This window comes from Myotis nattereri, assembly GCF_964212035.1.
Source record: "Myotis nattereri genome assembly, chromosome: 17".
Classification (NCBI taxonomy): Eukaryota; Metazoa; Chordata; class Mammalia; order Chiroptera; family Vespertilionidae; genus Myotis; species Myotis nattereri.
In genome coordinates, this window is record NC_138092.1 from 17,707,443 (window position 1) to 17,730,041 (window position 22,599).

Below are 22,599 nucleotides of genomic sequence, written 5' to 3' on the forward strand. Positions count from 1 at the left end.
ACATAATACAAAAACATGGTGTTCTCTTATTTGGCAGTATTTCATTAAAAATGCACATTTTAAAAAAGCTAATAAAATATATGACTGGATTATAAGATGCAGAAATGTTTAATAATTGAAGATGAGTAACTTGATTCATTTAAAAATAAATTATGTATGCTAAGTTGGGAAATGATTTCATATTGAAGTGTGCAATTTCTAGATAGCATTAAACCAAGCATTCATTGGTCATAAATCTCTGATCTCTGCTTGTCCTTTTTGATACATTATTTAGTAATACTTCTGTATATTGCTCAAAAGACAGAGTTTTTTCCAGTTTTTTTGAGATATAATTGACCAGTAACATTATACAAGTTTACGTTACACAGCATGGTGATTTGCTATAAGTATATATTTTGAAATGTTTTATATTTGTGTTTTTAATATTATTCCCGCCCCCCCGACCCCCCAGGGAAACTTCCTAGGTTTTGTTTGTTTGTTTGTTTGTTTGGCACATATTTAAATGGTAAGGATTCATTATTTTGTGAAGATTCTAAGAATATAGAAAATTCAGGGAAAAGTTTTGGCAGAGCTACAAATCTACCTATTATTTAAAAAAAAGACAAAAATAAGAAACAGCTTCTATTACTTTTGTCTAGATATTCCCCTCAAAAAAGGTAGTTAAAATAGGAAAGTTTTGAATAGTATTCTAATCTTAACTATATAAAAAGCACTGTTTGTTGTTCTGAAGATTTTGTAATATGTTTATTTTAACTATAAGACTTGACCTGTGTTAAAAGTATTTAATTTTTTTACCCAGTCACACAGGGTGGGGCAAAACTAAGTTTACAGTTATACTGATAAATAATATAATAATTAATAAATATTAATACAGGAATAAACTGTGTTTCATGTACTCACAACTGTAAACCTATTTTTGCCCTGTATATTGAAAAAATGAAATCAAGTTTCTGAAAAAAAGTTTGTTTCTTATATTTTTCTCATATTAAGTTAAAAATTAATAGCTTATAATTTATTTTTTTGAACTTAGGAATCAGACATTTTACTTTTGTGTCAATTTAAGTTGAGGATATTTTAAATAAGTTATTTCACTTTTTCAAGACCTAAAATAATATGTAATTATATATTGGTCTGTCTTTGTAGTACTTTCTACGTTTTATGGCTTTAAGACTGGCCAAAAGAGAAATTCAAATGGGTCCCCTCATTGACTATGAATGAAGTGGTAGTAACTAAATTTCTTACTTGTTAGGTGAATATTTTAGAACAAGGTGATTAAAATCAGCTGTTAAATGTATTATTCTTTTATAAGAGATTTTTTATCTAATCTCTACTCAGTCCCTTCTGTCCTGCTGTAAATGATGATTATGTTTCATAAGTCACAAAGTGTTGATATTACTAAGAATTAAAGACTCTGTTACTGTTTCCTTAGAAAATACTGAGGTAGACATTGAAGGAAATAACAAAGCCATATAAGACCTAGAATTGAAAAAGTGTATTAGGGAAAGAATTTACTTATATTAAGTAGTCAAATTATTATTTAGAAGACATCACAGTTTCTTTTTCCAAAGCAACTTTATTATCTCAAAGATGAGAAAGTCCAGTTCTGTTTTTATCTGTAATTTTAATTCAAGCTTGTAACTGTAATTCTTTGCTTTGTCTAAAAGTGGTTATGTGATTCTTTTACTGGTCTTGTGCATCTATGCTCCTAGATAACCACTATAGAAATGAGGCTGTTACTCAAGCTTTAAGGAGCTCTCTTTATGCATTCGTTATTTCAAAAAACATTTGTTGAGTGCTTGCAGAGTGTTTGGTATTGGGAATAGAAGAATGAATTAAACACCATCCTTGACTTTGCTTTTAGGGTGGCAGGATGATATAATGAATGGATTATGGACTTTGAGATAGACTTATTAAGTCCTGATTCTTTGATGATTTGCTGTGTGATTTTTGAGCCTTGTAAGCTTTGAAAGATGAGTGAGGCTTGAGACAAAGCCATCGTATTTCATGAATGGCATGAGTAAGTTTTAACATTAAAGCATAAGGCCTACCTAGGGCAAAAAGAATAAAGTAGTTATAATAGAAGTTTTTAAATTTTTCTTTTGGGAAGTTACTGAAATGGGACACATTCTCCCCATCTATTTAAAAAAATTTTTGCAATACTCTTTTGAAAAAGTAATTTATACCCAGATTAAAAATTACAAATAATACAAAACAATGTGTGGAGGAAAAATAAGTCTTTCCTCCCATTCCTGATTTCAAGTCCTCCTTCACTTAGTCAAACATTTGTTAGTAATTTCTTATGTATTTTTCTAGATAATTTTTTTCTTATACACTTACTGATATGTGCGCATGTTTATGTATTCTCCTTTTGATAGGGAGAATTGCTGAAAATGCAAATGGTGGTATACTTTACCTAGCAGTGTATTTTAAAGGTCATGCCATGTCAGCACAACCTTTATATCATCCTTTGAGAAGCTGCATTGCATAGCATTGCATTGCATGGATGTATAGTCTGTCTTCATGAAAAACAGTTTTACTTAAGACCCTTTTGGCGAACTCTTAGGTTGATTCTGATGTCTTCCTCCCAGAAATAGTGTTGCAGTGGATATTGTTTGTAGGATAGATTCCTGGAGTAAAATATCTGTCAGGAAGTTACATGCATTTTAAGTTTTGATAGGAGTTACCAAATTTCCCTCCATAAAGGTTTTTTTTTAGCTGTCTACAGTCATTTCTATGGTGGAGGAGATGCTTCTCTCACTGTACCCTCCCACATGGCATGTTTAACTTTTGCTAGTCTGATTGATTAAAATGTTACCTTGTTATTATAATTTATATTATGAGTGATGTTGAATATTTTTTTTAAATATGTTTTTATTGATTTTAGAGAGAGAGGGGAAAGGAGAGAGAAAGGGAGGGAGTTAGGAGGGTGGGGGGGAAGAGAGAGAGAGAGAGAGAGAGAGAGAGAGAGAGAGAGAGAGAGAGATATGATCTGAGAAACATTGACTGGTTGCCTCCAGCTGCACTCCGACCAGAGACTGAATCTGTAACCCAGGCATCAAACACGTGACCTTTTGGTGCATCATCCCAACCAACTGAGCTATATCAGCCAGGGCTCCCCAAAACCTTTTTTTTTTTTTAAAGTATATTTTTATTGATATCAGAGAGGAAGGGAGAGGGAGAGATAGAAACATCAATGAGAGAGAATCATTGATTGGCTGTCTCCTGCACGCTCCACACTGGGGATCGAGCCCACAACCTGGGCATGTGCCCTGACCCAAATCAAACGGTGATCTCCTGGTTCATACACTCAACCATGAGCCACACTGGCTGGGCTCCCAAAACCTTTTTGATGGTTCTTACCTTGGCCTTGGGTAGTTTCTTCTCACACATGCACTGATCAATACCAAGCTGAGTACTCCTCAAGGGGAACTTCCAGTGTCTTTATTCTGTCTTGTGTTTTTTTCCCTCCAGTACTCTAGCCTATTAATGCTAACCTCTTTGATCTTTCTACTCTCAGCTCCTTCTGATCTCAGAGTCTGCTGGGCTCAATCTGGTTTTCTTCCTCTCTGCACAGCACCCTTGAAACTCTCTTAAGGCAGCAAGCCAGGGCAATAAAAATAGGGCTCACCTCATTTGTTTCCTGCCTCTCAGGAATTACTGTCTTTTGCTGCCCATTGTCCTGCAGTTTAAAATGGTTGTTTCATGGCCCTGGCTGGTTTACTCAGGGGTTAGAGCGTTGACCTGCGGACCATATGGTCTCGGGTTTGATTCCAGGTCAAGGGCACGTACTTTGGATGCAGGTTCCCCAGCCCTGGTAGGGGTGCTTTCGGGAGGCAAACAATCAATGTCTCTCTTTCTCCTTCTTCCTCCCCTTCACACTCCTCCTTCCCCTTCCCTCTCTCTCTCTCTCCTTCCCCCTCCCTATCCCCCTCCCTCTCCCTGAATACAAGGTTTCATGTATTTAGTCCAGTTCTTTGGTTGTTTCAGACAAGCAGGTAAATCTGGTCCCTGTTACATCATCTTGACCAGAAATGAAATCCCTGCTTAATGTTCCTTTAAATGATTAAGATAAATAAAGATTGGTTCTTATGTCAGAACATGGTGTTATTTTTCTCAAAACCTGGAAAGGGCTGTATATTATGTGACTTAGTAATAAATTATTATTGCCTGTATGATAGTAATTGCCATGCAGGTGGTTTTTAAACTCTCACATTAGGAAAACTAGCTTTACATACTTGAATAGTTACCACTTAAAAACTTGTTTTAAACTTCAGAATATTAGGAGATAAAATGCTATACCTTTGGTTTTACATGATTAAGCACTATATTGCTCATATAGTAGAGATTTTTTTGGGCATGTTTCTCAAATTGATTAGTAAAGCTCCATATTTAAAATCTTTTCTTATACCTCACTGTGAAGTGTGTATTAGGTAGACAACAGTTTTTAAAGTAGGCTATTACAAATTTAATACTGAATTTGTTTGTTTTACATTATAAAATTATATTTCACCAGGAATACACATAATTCAAAAGAACATTATTTAATTTGAAATATTTCAGATTCTTTCAAGTAGTTTTATAGGAGGATCTAGTATTCGAATCAGAAATTTCAGATCTTCTAATTTGATCTCTTTTGATGCATTTATGTTGTTTAAACCTCTGTTTTCCATCATTTAGAAAAAGAATTGTTTTTAAAAGACATTTTAAAAGATTAATTATCCTTGAAACACTATAGGAGTGCTTTATAAACTATATTCTGCAGAATGCTGCTGACCTAAAAATATTGATGTATGTTCGACAATAGAGAAATGGTTCTGTTTCAAATCACTGAGAAAATGAGGTTAACAACATTAGACTGGTGTTTTTAGTACACCTTTCTTCAAGAAACTCATACTCTGCATAGTGGTGTCCATTACAGTGTTCATACTGTACCTCTTATTATGACTGTAGAAGTATTAGTTGCCATCCAGGTTTATACTTTGACTTTTGTCTGAATTGTGATACTTGGATGCACTATTTTCAACACGTTTCATTGTATCTATATAAATTATCTCATCTCAGCTGGTGCAAATCCTGTAAGGTTTGGGGTAAGATATCAATATCAAACTAAGCAAGCCTGTGCCAGTTCTTTAAAGATCTCATAAGTAGAGCTTTTGGCAAGGCTTAAAACACAGATGTTAAGCACAAAGCAAAGGTATAAAGAAGGAAGATAGCATTCATTTAATTAATACCATTATATTCTGCATATTTTAGTTGCTTTACCATGACCCTTGGAGACTGGTGATATTACTGAGGTCTGTGAACAATAAATATTTTGCCCTTGATTAGAAAGCTGATAAGTGAGAATAGTTGGGCTTTAGTTTCTTTTTTTCCCCAAAATCTGGACTCTGTGCTCTACCGTGTGGAATAAATATCATAAAAAATGAAAAGAATAAACAATTAAATTTGTTTCAAATGCTGTTGGATTGGTGAAATTAAGTATTATATGTCCAAAAGAAATTAGTTTCTTAATTACATGGTAATTTATTCCTCACCTGTTTTCAGAAGGGCTTCGAATAAGGCTTTCATTTGAAGTTTAATATTTTCACTAAAGGCTCTAGGATTGCGTTACTTTTACAACTTTACTTCTACATTTCTTATAAATTCTTGAGACTTTCTAAATTTTACATATATTATGGTGCTTTCATTGTTTTACACACTGAAATTATTTCAAATATGTTTGAGTACCTTCTGGGTGGCAGGCATTGTGTTAGGCCTTTGGCCTGAGCCAAATATTCGAAGATGCACATTTTTAACATGTAGGTTATTTTTTTTGTTACTGAAATATTGTTATTGCTATTATTGTAAATATTGCTCTTGGTCTCACTGGAGAGTCTCTTGATTTTTCTCTGTTTTGTTTTGTTTTTTATTCTTACTTCTTCAGAGCAAAATCTCCCACCTTTCTCCCTCCTTGACAGGTAGCTCTGTTAGTCTAAAGAGGATCCATCTATTTTACTTCCATTGTCTGCATCTTGTGGAGTATGTTTTATATAAAAAAGTAACAATAATTATAATTAATAAGCTTAAATCTGGCCCTAGTGTGTTTTATTGTTTAGCCTTCTGCATTGAATAAAATAAACAGAGATGGAGGGGTTGTAAATTTAATAATTCATATAATGCCCTCCAGTCCCAGACTGTTCACTGCAGCCTTAGTGCATAGTCTTGATTACACACAATATCGCTGTCTCCTATGCCTTTGCTCCAGTGTTCCTCCTATTATGCAATGTCTTCCACACTATTTCCTCTTTTGCTTTCTTAATGTCTACTTGCCTTTCTATTTCAGTTCAGGTGTCACATTTGGGACCCTCTTTGTTTCCTGACCTTCCACCTCTTCCACTCTGCTGCAGGCATGTTAGGATCTACTCCATCACAACACTCTCTAGAATACTCTATTATTGTTTTTCTTTTATTGATGTATCTTTCTCTTTATATTTTCATTGTCTAGCATAGTACCTATCATATAGTAGATGTCCAGTACATATTTGATGAATGAATAAATAAATGTCATTGATTTTTTAAAAAATCTTTTTTTAACTTTGTTGAAAATATTACAGATGTCCCCTTTTTTTCCTGTTTACCCCCCTCCACCCATTTCCCTCCCCTGATTTTGATATTTACCATTTAAAAAACTTTAAAATGCAAGTTTAACTGTTTTGTCTATTTAAAAATATGTCTTTCAGGCCTATATGATTCATTTGAAAGACTCATAAGTAGATTGTTCTCTTAAAATTGTGAAAAAGTTATTAGAAGCCATATTTGTATAATGGCATTCAAGTGGCCATGGTGAGATTTTTTTTTCTTAATCTCAACTATTCCTCTGTCTCTTAAGATACAGATCTATGAATGAGACAGAGTAAAGGATTTTAGGGTGGATAAAGATTAAGATTCCCTGCTGGCTTGTAATTATCAGAATCTGGATGGTTATTTATTTGAATGAAATGATGCATATATGTGTACATCAAAAGTAAAGCATATGTGATTGTTAGAGGAATGTTTGAATTCCCCGGTGGGATGTCATGGGGTATGTTTATAAATCTCCACTAAGCAGTAGTTCTACAATAGAGTTTCACTGGCATTGAGATAATAATTTGCACAGTCAAATTACCTTCTTTACAAAAACCCAGGGAATCATAAGCGCCTAATCCTTTATTAATGTCAACCCATAGGCTGCAAGAAAGCGTAAGATTGCCATTCGAAAAGCCCAGGGAAAAAATGTGGAGGCCATTCGGGAACTGAATGAATATCTGGAACAGTGAGTGTTTTCAAGAGGAATGTGTGTTGTTGTTCTGAGAAATCTTTTTTAATTAAAATGGAATTTGCATTGATTTTCCTTTTTGCCCACATGCTGTTTATTTACCAAATATGTACACACTCTTTTTGTCCTTTTCCCTCACCAGATTTGTTGGAGACCAAGAAGCCTGGCATGAACTTGCAGAACTTTATATCAATGAACATGAGTAAGTTGTTAAGTACGCATACAATTTTGTTAGGAGTGCAGTTTTCATCACTGTCTAAGTTCAAAAGGTCTAGTGGTTTCCGAAGGATTGGTGAGAAGGTATGAATCACGCCATTTTAAATGAACAAAATAAATAGTTAAATGAAAAAATAACAAATCCATGATTTGTTGGATATAATATGTGGATTGTTTTAACTTGGTCATTTGTTTTTTACTAAATTATTTTTGTTGGGGAAATAAGTTTTTCTTTAAAATGCATAAGGCATTCTTTGGAATTAGAAAGGCCTGCATTTGCTGAGCTAAGGTTATTTTAGTAAATCAAAATTGTGAATTTTTAGAGTTCAAATTATTCTTATAATACAAAGAGTATTATACTCTCTGCTGTTTAAAAATTCTGTCAATTGTATGCATTTATTAGCCTTAGTACTAAGAGAATCAAGTCTTCTAAAGTAGAGAAGCATCCTGTTGCCTGGGTAAAAAACCAAGAATAATCAAGAATGTTGAATGCTGTAGGAACTGGCTTATTGGATATTTAATGTTTTTGTTAGCTTTTTTATTGCTGCAGTGACAGGAGGAAATCCCAGTGTGAGAGGATTAGCCCAGTCTTAGTGCAAGTTTTCTAATAACACAGCATTAACGCTAACCTCCATCCAGAGGCAAGCGCCCCACCCCCCCTTAGTTCTTCTGAATCTGAAGTATATCACATTGTTTCTTTCCTTCTTATAGAGAGAATAGAATCAGATTCTTATGCACATCTCTTACTATGCATGAATAGTTAATCTCATTCTCATACTACAAATAGCTGACACAGGAAATAAAATAGAATGAAGACACTTGCTTCTTGCCTTTGTTCAGGGCTTTATATGTAAAATGTGAAATGGAGAATTAAAGTAGTTAACTGCATAATTCTGAGATTTTTGAGGGCTAAAATTAAAATTATAGCATCATTTAATGAATGTACTATATTTTGGGAAGCAGTCTCCAGTTCTCTACCATATTTTGACTCTCAGATTCTCTTTAGTTTCCCTTAGGAAATTATTTTCCAAATCATGTTCATTATAGATGTGTGTATACTTGTATATCCACATATGTGACCATATTTAGGATTCTCTTATGCATGTGAGATTGGTAATTAAACCAAATTACCATTTGATAATTGTTACCATTTGGTTTAAATGGTAATAATGTCATTTTCTTATTTTTTAAATCCATATTTATGAAGTATACAGTATATATTTTAAATAACATGAACTGAATTTTAAGAATGCAGTAAAAAAAAATTGAAGTTTTGTTAGTAAGACAGATGATAGTCATCTAAAATATTTTTGTGCCTTATGGAGATCTGTGATTAAAAGCATTTAAACACATTTCAAATCATCAAGGAAATTATTTTATTAATTAAAGGAATACTTAATGCAGAAAAATTTGGAAAACTCAATAAAGAGTAAAGATGAAGACAAAAGTCATGTGTTACTTGCATCATCTGAAGTTAACTATAGTTTATTTTTTATTTTTTAATACCTTTTGAGACACACAGAAACCTAAAATAGAATTATCTTTTGTGGCCTAATGTTTTTCACTTAGTTATAGTGTCAAAATTTTTTTATCACAGTAAACATTCCACAGTGTGATTTCAGTGGCTTTATATTATTCCATCTTATTAAATGTAATCTAATTTTCTTAACTAATTTTCTAAGTGAATATAAAGGTTGTTTTTCATTTCCACTATAATGCTATACTGATTTATTTTAATTGTTTCTTTGGGCTACATTCTTAGAAGTAGAATTACTTGATTAAATGATAGATACATTTTCAGGGATTTTGATTACTTGTTCCTAGTTCACTCTCAAACCAGCTATTATTAGTATCCCTTTTAACAACATTGGGTGCTATCATTCTTTTTAATCTTTGCAAATTTTCTTAGGTGAAAATTATTTATACCTTAAAAAAATTTATTTTAGAGCTCTTTATATAAATGATTGGAAGATTTGTTCTTTCAGAAATATATGCTTGGTAGTTCTGTTTTTTTAATACTGATTTTTAAAAAACAGGTTTTATTTTTAGATGGTCAGATATGTCCATTTTCATTGCTTGTATATTTTCTGTCCTCTAAGAACTATATAAACATACCACCTCTCTTTTGCATGTTTCTAATATTTCTTTATTTAATTCTCAAATAGGTTATACTTTATGTTTAACCCATCATTAAATTTAATATTTGCTTCATCTTGTAATGCCCACATTTAGTTTTGCTTTGTTTTGAATCTCTAAAGAGTTTATTGACATAGAGTTGAATGTACACTTAAGAGAAATAAAAAAAATCTCAAGAAATTGAAAACTACGAAGACAGAAAAGCACCTGAAAAATTTCTTTTCAGAGGAAATGATAATTGTGTTCAGCTTTCCCTTTTATCCTGTATCACAAAACTCTTTTTGTTCTTGAAGGTATTCATTCACAAAATAACCATTTTTTTTTGAATTGAGAACTTAGAAGAAATATTCAGATGTACAGTACTTAGAAATAAATATCTTCACATTTTTTGAAATGAAAATCAGAATCTGTTCACTTAATTCATTTTGTTTGGGCAAGTCATTATAGTAGGTAGGATTTTTGTGTGTGTGTGGTAAATTATTGTGGGATGTCAGCTTAGCACAGTTTTATGGACACAGTGGCAAAATGTAGCAATTTAGTAATTGCTAGATATATTTAACATTTTGGCATTTTCTGCATATGAATAGTTTATAAGCTATTTTAAATACAATAGGTCACAGGCAGCATTGCTAGTGTAAATCTAGAATGTTTTACTCTAAATTTTCACAGTAGAATATTCCTATAAGCCTATTCAGTACAGAGAGAGAAAAGGGAAAATAGAATTCTGCCATGAATTTTTTTATATCTTTACGTTACCCTTATTTAACTTTGCTTCTGATTTATAAATTCTAGTGTGTATTTAGTTATTCAAGTGGTATATGTTATACCAATTGTCCATGTTGAGAACTTTACTTGCTTTAAATATAAAACAATATAATATATATAACATATATATTTTTGTTTATAATATGTATTGTTAGCATTACGAATACATATTATAAAACAAAAATACATATTTTAAACAGACACTTAAGTTTTTTACTTGATTTGTAGTTAAAACTAGATGTTGTATCAGTAAGAACCAGCTAGTATTATAAATTAATTATGATAGTGATTATGGTTCCTTTTTGTAGGCCTAGCCTTATTGTACAATTTCATAACAAATAGAATTATTAAAATGTTATAAGGAAAAATAATGTTGATAAAGCAGTCTAGGGACAAATATGTAACCTATACATAGGCTTTTGTGAGGATCAGAAGAACTTTTAAAAACTTAATTTAGTAAAAGAAACATTTAGAAGGGAACTGTCTTTTTGATGAAGTTAGGTGTTTAGAGGCCACTTTCCCTTGTCTTCTAGAATAATAAATACATATCAGATAGATAATTACATATCAACACTTTTGTTGTTCTAGACATTAACTCAGTTATTTGTTCATTCATTTATCCAGGCACCCATTATATACCTATCATATGTCAAGAACTGGTTTTGGATATAAAAATGAAAGGGCTAAACAGCTGCATGATCTTTGATGAGAATCCTATATAATAAAAGGCAAATATGCAAATTGTCCCCTCGGTAGTTCAACCAACTGGGTGTTTGACCACTCGCTATGATGTGCGCTGACCACTAGGGGTCAGCGCGGAACAAAGGAAGGCCCCAACGGCCTTGATCGCTGGCCAGACCTAGGGACCCTACCCATACATGACTTTCGTGCACCAGGCCTCTAGTCTATTTATAAGAACCTTCATAAATCTAAAATACTGTGATTTGGGGGTAATATGCATGCAGTTTTGGTTCCTCAGACCCTTTGGATTTGATTGTTGTTCCTGTCTTTATGTTGTCATTCAATCTTCATTACTTACATCACCACCACAACTTTCCATTGTGGTGTGTAGTGCTTATAGGCAGTATGCATAGTGGTTAAGAGTGTAGACTAACTGGAGTGGCACAGCCTGGGTTTCAGCTTAATCTTTGTGCCTCAGTGGTCTTAACTATAGGATGGTAATATTAATTTCCTATTTCCTAGGGTTTTGGTAGGATTAGATGAGTTAATACTTCCAATACCTAGAAAATAATACATAGTGAAGATGTGATATGAGTTAGATTTTGCCCTTGCTGGTTGAATCGGTTGGAACGTTGTCCTGTGCACTGAAAGGTTGCGAGTTTGATTCCTGGTCGGGGTTTATAGGAGGTAGTTGACATTTTTCTTTCACATCAATATTTCTCTCTCCCTTCCTCTCTCTCAAATCATAAAACATATTTTTAAAAAAGTTAGTTCTTATTAGTCACATGTGTGAAACTGCAACATGTATATTTTGAAAAGTAAGTATATCAGATACTAGTTTAAAGATAGGATATCGGTGACAAATGCCAAAAATAACTGTAGATAACCTTTTTCTAATTGGTACGCTCATCACCTCCTCACTGTGAATAAATCTTAGGACACCTGTATTCTTTAGAATTTCTTATAAATAGTGAGTATAGTCACATGACTTTAAACATAAAATACATTGAAGGGAATTGTAGTTACCTGGTATAAAACCATTTTTTCCAGAACCCTTTGCAGTAGTTCTCTCCTTGGGTTTTCAGCAAGATTTTTGTTTCTCTACCACGTGATTAAATAGTAGCAGAGTGTATATCAAAGCCACTAAGTCTATTTTTTATAGGTTTAGAAATTTATGACTTTATTATGATTTTGTATTTTACAGTACACTTAACTAATGACAAGTCTTTGTAATAGAATATGTTGATAAATTTATGTCTGTAAAGGATTTTTAGTGAATAGAGGGTATTTAATAAAATGTTTATTTCCTCCTTACACTTTAGCTATTTGATTATTTTATTAAATGATTTGTGGAATTCTAGAAGTTATTGTATATGTAATTTGATCCAAGGTCTTGAAGCCTATGTTGTTAATAATATTTGAATGTTATAGTAGTAACCTATTTTTAAAAAATATAACCACGCCGAAACCGGTTTGGCTCAGTGGATAGAGCGTCGGCCTGCGGACTGAAAGGTCCCAGGTTCGATTCCGGTCGGGGGCATGTACCTGGGTTGCGGGCACATCCCCAGTGGGAGATGTGCAGGAGGCAGCTGATTGATGTTTCTCTCTCATCGATGTTTCTAACTCTCTGTCTCTCTCCCTTCCTCTCTGTAAAAAATCAATAAAATATATTTTAAAAAATATATATATAACCATATATTGATTATTCATGGGCTGCTTTAGGATTTAAGCCTTTGTTTATTTCAGTAAAAAACTAAATATTTATATTTATGAATTCAGGGTAAGTCCTTTATTAATAATAAAGCTATTTCAGTTATTGAGGGAATAAAATGTCTAACATCACTAAACTTGTTTTAAAACTATTTTAAGACATAACTAAGATAAAATTTGTTACTTTTAATTTCTCCCTGATATTTTTCAGCTATGCTAAAGCAGCCTTTTGTTTAGAGGAGCTTATGATGACTAATCCACACAACCACTTATACTGCCAGCAATATGCTGAAGTAAGTGTTTTCAAAAACAGCAATTGTATGTGATTTTATTTTTGTTGGTTTGGGTATTATAATGGAACTAAGATTATGTCATTAATGTTAGGCAAGTATATTAATATTTAAAGCGTTTGATGAAAATTGACTTGGAGTAAAAGTTTTAAATTTTTAATACTGTAATGGAAATAGTGACTTCTCAGTTAAAAGCACTGCTTAAAACAGTGAAATCCTTTGTATTTTTTATTTGTATACTATTTTCTTTTTGAATTACAAATTATGCCACAGTTGTCACCATTTAATAACTTATAAAACATTGACAGTGATTATGATTTTTTAAATTTATGTTCTAGAAAATTCATATCAAGGTCAGCATTTTGGGAAGTAGCAGGTATTTGTCATTAAGTATTAAGGATAGCAATATAATTCAATGCTGTAAGGTTAAAAGGACTTCATTATTAAGGACTGTTAATAGAATAGTTTTTTGGGGAAGGTTATGCTTTAAACTTTAGATTAACTTTAACAACTTTAAGATGAAAATTTTTAAACATCTTGTATTTGTTTACAGAATATCTGTTTCAGTTACTAATGCCTATGGTATGATGAAACATGCTATATTTCAAAGTAGTAAAATAAACAAGTTTCAGCACTCTGAAATTTTTAACAGGTTAAATATACCCAAGGTGGACTTGAAAACCTTGAACTTTCAAGAAAGTATTTTGCACAGGCATTGAAACTGAACAACAGAAATATGAGAGCTTTGTTTGGACTTTACATGGTGAGTTAAGGTGCATGTTTAATGTTATTTTACCAAATCTGTCATTTAAACTCCATTAACTATCCTATTCAATCACTGCTTTCTTGTTTTTTTTCTGTGATAAGCATATGCATTTTTCCTTCTAGTTAACTATGAGTAATAGGTTATAACATAATTTTATTTTTGAATGTTAATATATCCCATCTATTTGACATTTCATTGTAAAATATTTTTTATTGTATCAGAAGTGATATATTCCCTTATAAAATTAAATAGTAACTGATAAAAATCCATATTATCTATTTCTTAATTGTTTTGATATTCTTGGATTTATTCCCAACATTGTTATGGTTCTTACCTTAAATTAAAATTGTATGAGATATTTTTAAACTATGACAATAAAAGACATATTAGAAATAAAATCTTTAATGTCAAATTAAACCATTTTTTTATGGTATAGAAAACCAGTTTGGAAGTTGTGGGAAGCATGTAATTAAATATTCCCATTATTTGTGTATGCCAAGTGACAAGCTTAAATTAACAAGAGCTTTGGGGTAGGAAGAATTTGCTGAGCTTTAAAATATATATAAAATGAGCCCCTCTCTACAATCAAAATGCCTGGAAAAATAAACTTTCCTTTAATAAGCCAGTTCTTTGAAATTTTAATTTATCCTAGTCTTTTTATGGACTTTCGGATGAATGAAAAAAATTGATTGCAGAGATGGAGTCAGGAAGAAACAAATGAAATACTTTTCAGGAAAGAAATGGAATTTTACCCTTAAGAGCTGTGGTAGACAACTAATAAAATAATTTTCGATATTTTTTAAGCTATCCTTTCTCTTTTCTATTTGGATTATTCATTATTTTAAAACATATTGTCATTTTTAAACACTGCAATTTTATTTAACTTTATATTTATTCTAAAAACAAATTGTGTTGGTACAATTTTTAAAACTTTGTTATCCCATTGCAACTGTGACCTTACATGTTTTTTATTATCTTGATAGAAAAATGGCATTTCGTTTTTGATGTTTCCTTTTTGTTTTTAGTCGGCAAGTCATATTGCTTCTAATCCAAAAGCAAGTGCAAAAACAAAAAAGGACAACATGAAATATGCTAGTTGGGCAGCTAGTCAAATAAACAGAGCTTATCAGGTTAGTATTAATAGTTTTATTTTATGATATAGGTCAGTTAATGTATTGTATGTTTTAGTTGTTTTTGTTTCTACAAAGTACAAAGCCAAATGTCCGTCATTGGACTTTTATGCCTTTGGGCCTTTATCAAATGTGTTTTAACTACAGAATGAACTTGTAGTTGTAGAATAACTTTTTTTTTTCCCTAGAGGAGCCTGTTACTATTATGATCTCATAATTAGTCTCACCATCTAGAAATCTCAGTAGTTCTGTATTTGGCAAATAAAAAGTAATTGTGAAAAATCCAGAAAGGATAAACAAATTTCAGGATGCATTTCAGAAGCAAATTGGGTATGTGCGTGTGCTATTAGTTAGAGGTATCTCAAATAATGAAAAAGGAAAGAAAAGCCAAAAATAAACTAATCAGACTATATAACAGTTTATGTACTCGCCTTACATGTCATATCTTACCTGATTTTCTGAAGCTCATACCTAGGAGATTCTTCAAGAAGGCCTCATGGAAAAACATATCTTCTTACATCTTGCATGTTACAACTTATCTGTCTATAGTCTTTATATTTGAAGGATGATTTGGCTTTTTATGAAGCTTACAAAACAGTCTTTTAAACATATTGTTCCATTGTTTTTTAGGATAAAATATTTCTGTCAAGAAGTCTGACACCATCCTGATTTTCTTTCCCTAATAAGTAACTTAGACTTTTTGTCTGGGTTCTCCTAAGGAATGTTTTATTTATTTTTAAAGCACTGCAGTATGTTTTGTTGATTATTCTCGGGTTAATTTTTCAAATATACAATAGACCCTTTAATATGTGGATATTAGTCTTCTTTTAATTTGAGAAATTTGCTTTTAAAATTATAATTTTAAATACTTTATTGTTTGCTTAAGTTTTCTTTTTATTTTTAAAAAAATATATTTTTATTGATTTCAGAGAGGAAGGAAGAGGGAGAAAGAGATAGAAACATCAATGATGAGGGAGAATCATTGATTGGCTGCCTCCTGCATGCCCCTAATGGGGATTTAGCCTGCCACCCGGGCATGTGCCCTTGACCGGAATCAAACCCAGGACCCTTCAGTCCTCAGACTGACACTCTATCCATTGAGCCAAACCAGTTAAGGCTTAAGTTTTCTTTTTCAGGTCTCCAATTATAAGTCTATTGCAGCAGTTCTCTACCTGTGGGTCGCGACCCCTTTGGGGATCGAACGACCCTTTCGCAGGGGTCGCCTAAGACCATCGGAAAACACATATATAATTACATATTGTTTCTGTGATTAATCACTATGCTTTAATTATGGTCAATTTGTAACAATGAAAATACATCCTGCATATCAGATATTTACATTATGATTCATAACAGTAGCAAAATTACAGTTATGAAGTAGCAACGAAAATAATTTTATGGTTGGGGGTCACCACAACATGAGGAACTTTATTAAAGGGTTGCGGTATTAGGAAGGTTGAGAACCACTGGTCTATTGGCTCTCTTTTCTCATGTCCTATATTATTCATTTTTTTCCTATTTTTTTTCTGTCGTTTTCTTATTTTTCTCTTTAATTCTTATGGAGTTACTTTATATTCTTTTTCTTATTCTCCATGTTTCAGGGAGACAATTTTCCTTGGCTATTAGGAGAAAGTTTTAGAGAATCAGAGAGAGAATAGGATAACTTTTCCAACTTGACTTCTCTGTAGCTTCCTCTTCTTCTCTGTTAAGGAGAACTCAAATATGACCTCTTTGTATATTCAGCTTATGTCAGAAGTAGGTCTAATTCAGAAATACATTTTGGTTCCACCCCTCTGTTCTACCCCTAGATCTCTATAGATCTTAAATTTTGAGGTGTTGCTTTCATTTTTAAATGTTGGGTTTTATTGTTAGTTTTTTTGTTTTGTTTTCTTCTGGGATTTGCTGCCTCTGGGCATGACTACCTTTTCTAAACCATCTCTCCTCTTCTTACCCCCAGGGTTTCTGTCTTTGTCAGTTTCAGATTCCAGTAATTTTCTTTCTTTCTGAGGTGGGTTGTTTTTTGTTTGTTTGTTTTGTTTAGTTGTTTTTCTTTCCCCTTTGGGAGAGGGTATTTACTAGATATTTCAGAGATTTTTAGGTCTGACTATTAGACTTGTTTAATGTTACACTTGCATATCTTTGATCTGTAGCCTTTGAGACTGTCCTGGTTTTTTCAGGCCATTGGCAGATTCATCAGTTTACACTTTTTTTTTTTCTCTCTGTGCTTATAGAGTAGTAGATTGTCCTCTTTTACTTCCTGTTGTTCCTACCACACAGCTGTTGGTCTTTTTTAGGTCCTTCTGTTGTTGATACAACTATATTCTAGGGTTTTGGAAAATTACCTGCTGTATAGTTTTTTGAAGTTGTCTTCTTGGGTCTTGTTTTCTGTTAATTTGGTTTTGGTGCTGTTTCTTTGTTTTTGTACTTTTGTTTGGAGAAGCTTGGGAAGATTAAAAAATTAAATGCTTCCATGATTACATCATTCAATGCAACTATTTTTATTGTATGTATATAATACAGAATGTTAGCTCTGTTGGGATGTCAGTCATATTTATAAATATTTTGTTGACTGCTTCTTCAAATGCAGTTTTGTTATCGGAGAAAATGGGAAGTTCTCTTCCCCACTGGGTGCTGGTGGTGGTGGAATTTTTACAGTATCTCAAGAGAAAGAATTTTCTGAGACTTGCATGGGAGGATGGGTGATTTTTATTTGTGTAGAATTACATCCCTGGGTTTCCAAAGTCCCATTTCTCTTAGTCCAGTCATAGAAGAAGTGGAGGTGGAGTTTTAGTAAAGCTGGAAGCAAAGCCAATAGCCAAAGTTTCCTTTCCATGTTGAGCTGGGTCCAGTTCAGTATCAGGCTAGTTGCAGTCCATTAGTCCAATGTTGTGTGGGATGTAAGGGTTGCCCCACAAACCCAGAGTCACACAAGTCCCAAGAGTCCCTAGAGTGTGTGAACTCCTTTGTTCAAGGGATTAAATATCCCAGATTTCACGCCCTTGCAATGGCTGTGCCCATTCTGGCCAATGACTTTTGTTCTCAGCTCTGACAGCAAGCACCTTTCCTATGTCACCCCAACTTTATTGGGCATGTGCCTATCTCCCCTTCGTTTGACTCCTGTGGAGTATAAAGTTTAAGCTTCTGGGGAAGCTACCCTTGTGGGTGGTTTCTCAGCCTGGCCTGCACCCTCTCGCAGTCTGGGAGCCCTCGGAGGATGTCTGACTGCCACGGAGGTGGGAGAGGCTTTCCTGGTACCTCTTCTCACATGAGAAAAGATTGAAAAGGGAGCTCTCCTGGTACCTCTTCTCAATTTGTAGTCCTTCTGCCCTCCCCAAGAGTGTTGATTTATAATCTTGTAGTTTTGGGCCTTTTTTTGAACTTTGTGGAATTATACAGTATGTATTTTTTGCCTAGCCAATATCACTGTTAAATTTATGAGACTTATCCTTTATGTCTATAGTTCATTCATTTTCATTGAACTATAGTCTATATGAACATATATCTTATTTAGTCATCACTTGTTAGGCATTTGGATTATTTTCTGTTTTGGACTATTATGATAATACTATACTGAATATTGCTGTACAAGTCTTTTGTTGTACATACGCATATGTTGGTGATGATCTTTGAGTGGAAATACTAGATCATGGGACATACGTATATTTAACTTTAATAGATAAAGTTTGTTTTTCAAATCAGTTTTTTATAGTATCACCAGCAGTGTTATAGAGTTCTCACAGTTCCACACCTTTACGAACATTCAATCTGTCAATTTGTGTAATTATAGCCATTGTGTTATGTGTGTAGTGGTGTCTCATGGTTTTATTATGCATTTGCCTGATTACTAGTGAGGTTCAACAGTTTTTTTCATGTTTATTGGCCATTTGAAGCCTTATCTTTTTCACTGATTTATGACTTTTTATTTTGATTTTTAGTTTACTGATTATGAACCCTTTGTTATATGTATAGCAAATCTCTTCAACTCCTTACTTGTTTTCGCTCCCAAATGATTTTGAAGAATAAAAGTTCTGAAGTTAAATATGTTCACCCTAATCTTTCATTTCCTTTATGGTTTGTTTTGTTTTCTGTTTAAGAAATTGTTTACTACTCATGGTTATAAAGGTAATCTTGAGTGTCTTTAGATCTTTTTTTCCTTCTGCTTTTCACATTTAGATCCAGAGTCCATTTGGAACTGATTTTTTATGTACAATGTGAAACAGGAGTCAGTTTTCCCCCTTTTAACTATCCAGAGTGTTTTTGTTCATCTCTGTATTCTGTCATGAGTCCCGTTCCATGGAAGCCAGTGCCATATAGTAGTTAAAGAGAACACAGAATAGATCCATGTTGTCTGAGTTCAAAGTTCGGCCCTGACATTTATTAGCTCTACAACCTTGGATATATTATATACTATCCTGGACCTCACTGTTCATCTGCAAGATGGGCATAATAAAAGTTTTCTGAGGATTAAAGGAGGTAATACATAATTTTTACCAAATCTGACTCCAGAGTTGGCAGGTCTGACTCCAGAGTTGGTGCTCTTAATGGCCACAATATACTGCTAGAAAGAGGTATCAGGTATAAATGTGTCTGACATTGTAATTATAGTTTTGAACTCCCTTTTCAATCTTTTTTCATGTGAACAATTGATATTCTACCTTCACTTTCTTCAGTTCAGACCTAAAGCTTCAATAATAACTAAATTCAGAGGTTTGTGGGGTTTTTTTCTTTCTTCCTGTCCCTTCAGTAACACAAAAGCAGACAAACGTGTCCTTCCCTGCTTATGAGATGCACTTTACCAATAGCCATGACTCCCATCCTTTCAGTAATTTCAGCCATTATTAAAAGATTTAAGCCCTATTCTTTAGTTATATTTGCCCTCCTTACCATTCTTATTTAAAAACTTTTTCTTATTGGATTTTTTTAGATCCATATTCTTTTTATATGCTTATTTATAAGGTCTCAGTGTTCTTTGGAAAGAACTCTGAAAGCATCACTAATGCTCCTCAGTCTTTTAGTTTTACACTGTAAGCTCTATAATTCTCAGATGTTTTGCACATCTTTACTGAAGGTATGATTTGCCTTTTCTTGACTCTATAGACAGGATAGTACAAGGAATTTTTGCCAGTTTCTGTAATTTTGGAAGGTATCGCATCTTAATTTAGTTGGTCAGGTTATATTTCTGTGTAGCAACATCCATTTCTCCTCATCTAGTAATCATTGTACAAAATTATTTCTTCCTCCTGACAGCAGTAACAGGTTTTAAATAAAATCTCTTGTTGCTTTTGAAGCTTATATATTCTGTGATTTTTCTACAGAGGCTCAGGGTTCACTTTCTGTCAATCTGATTCAGTAAATATATCTTTTATCCTTTGCTAACTTGGTGATTTAAAATAATGACTTATTTGCTTATGATTCTATAGGTAAGCTGTTTGGCTTGGGCTCAATTGAGTAATTCTGCACTAATCTGGACGGGGCTTATTTATTTAAATCTTTCCTTTTTTTTCATTTACAATTGACATACAATATTATAATATTTTCAGGTGTTCAGTGTACACCCCAGTGATTATACATTATAGAACTTATTAAGTGATCATCCCAAAAAATCTTGTATCCATCTGACACTATACATAGTTATTAGAATATTATTGACTGTATTCATTATGCTGTTCTTGACAATCCTGTGACTACACTGTAACTACTAATTTATATTTCTAAATCCCTTCACCTTTTTCTCCCATTTCTCCAACCCCCTCCCATCTGGCAACCATAAAAATGGTCTCTATGTCTGTCTGTCTCTTTCTGCTCTGCTTATTCATGTATTTTGGTTTTTAGATTCAATTGTTGACAGATATGTATTTATTGCCATTTTATTGTTCGTATTTTTGATCATTGTTTTCCTTCTTAAAGAAGACCCTTTAACATTTCATGTAATACTGGTTTGGTGGTGATAAACTCCTTTAGCTTTTTCTTGTCTGGGAAGCTTTTTATCTGACCTTCAATTCTAAATGATAGTTTTGCTACCTAGAGTAATCTTGGTTGTAGTTCCTTGCTTTCATCACTTTGAATATTTCTTACCAATCCTTTCTGTCCTGCAAAGTTTCTGTTGTGAAATCAGCTGACAGTCTTATGGGTGCTCCCTTATAGGTAATTAACTGCATTTCTCTTGCTGCTTTTAAGATTATCTTTGCCTTTAACCTTTGGCATTTTAATTATGATGTATCTTGGTGTGGGCCTCTTTGGATTCCTCTTGTTTGGGACTCTCTGAACTTGCTGGATTTTTTATCTATTTCTTTCACCAGGTAAGGGAAATTTTCTGTCATTATTTTTTCAAATAGGCTTTCCATTTCTAGCTCGCTCATTCTCCTCCTTCCGGCACCTCCATGATGTGAATGTTGGTACACTTGAAGTTGTCCTAGAACCTCCTTACATTATCCTATATAATAAAAAAGGCCAGGGGCCATAAGCGTCACGACCGGAACGACCGCTTGACCAGTCGCCATGAGGTGGCATTGACCACCTCTCGGTCCCTGGCGCCCCCAGCCCGCAAGCGGCGGTGGGGCAGGACTGAGGACTGGCGAGTGGACTGCACGGCTCACCTCTTGGTCCCTGCCCCTGTCCTGCAGGCTCCAATGGATCAGCGATGGTGAAAGGGGGAATCAGGGTGGGTGGCGGGAGGACCAGGCTAGCAGTAAGGCCATTGGGATCGCCAGCTCATCCCTGGCTGCTCCGGGCTCAGGCCTGCGGGAAAGCACGTGCTGGCGACTTCACCTTCATGCACATGCGCCAGGCTGGCCGCTGATGGAATGCACTTCCCGCTTAGGGCCGCTCAAGGCGGGGCAGGTAGGTCACGGGCGTGCCCCACAGCTTCTGTCAGCGCCCCAAGCTGCGGCAGCGGCAGCGGCAGCAGCGGCGCCTGTGTGAGTGGCCCTACGCCGGCAGCGCATTCCATCAGCGGCCAGCCTGGTGCACGCACATGGAGGTGAAGTAGCTGGCTCCCACTTTCCTGCAGACCTGAGCCCCCGAGCAGCCAGGGATGAGCTGGTGATCCCAACGGCCTGACAGCCCGGTGGAGGCAGCGTTCGGCCTTGGGACTGGCGAATGGGCAGATGATGACCCTGATTGCAGGAGGCTAGGCCTAGGGACCCTACCCACACGATTTCATGCACTGGGCCTCTCTAGTTTTCATATATTTGGATTCATTTTCTTTTTGCTGTTCTGCTTTGGTGTTTTTTATACTTCCTCATATTCCAAATCACTGATTTTGACGTGGTTGTGGGAGTAGGCAAGTACTGCATTCACCTATGCTGCCATCTTCTAGGAACTTATTTGAGTAAAACCGAGGACATAAGCCAGGAGAAAGATTTGAAATACTCCCTCGACTGGACTTATTTATATTTCTGTCCTATACTAGTGGTTGGTAGCCTCACTTAAATATTTGAAAGGCTATCTCTTGGCTGGGAGTGCTGGGTATCTCTCATTTGGCAGGCTAACCAGGACCTACTCACGTAGGGGTCTCAGGGTTCTTAGAACAGCAAACACGCAAACTTGGATGTGCAAGGGCTTTTCAAGCTTCTGGGGTTGTCACATGTTGCTAATATTCCATTGAGCAAA

At 34.2% G+C, this 22,599-nt stretch overlaps 1 protein-coding gene across 23 annotated transcripts in view; it reads left to right on the forward strand.

The window, feature by feature from the left end:
- The window catches only part of EMC2 (ER membrane protein complex subunit 2), a 345,419-nt gene that overhangs the window by 14,059 nt on the left and 308,761 nt on the right, over nt 1-22,599 (forward strand). For all 23 annotated transcript variants that reach the window (XR_013997055.1, XR_013997056.1, XR_013997057.1 and 20 more), the window contains exons 6-10: nt 7,206-7,291; nt 7,437-7,496; nt 13,014-13,095; nt 13,745-13,855; nt 14,884-14,988. Coding sequence is in view for 1 of the 23 variants with exons in the window: in XM_081111306.1 (XP_080967432.1) it covers nt 7,206-7,291; nt 7,437-7,496; nt 13,014-13,095; nt 13,745-13,855; nt 14,884-14,988 (444 nt within the window). In the remaining 22 variants the exon portion in view is untranslated. The remainder of the gene's footprint in view (nt 1-7,205; nt 7,292-7,436; nt 7,497-13,013; nt 13,096-13,744; nt 13,856-14,883; nt 14,989-22,599) is intronic.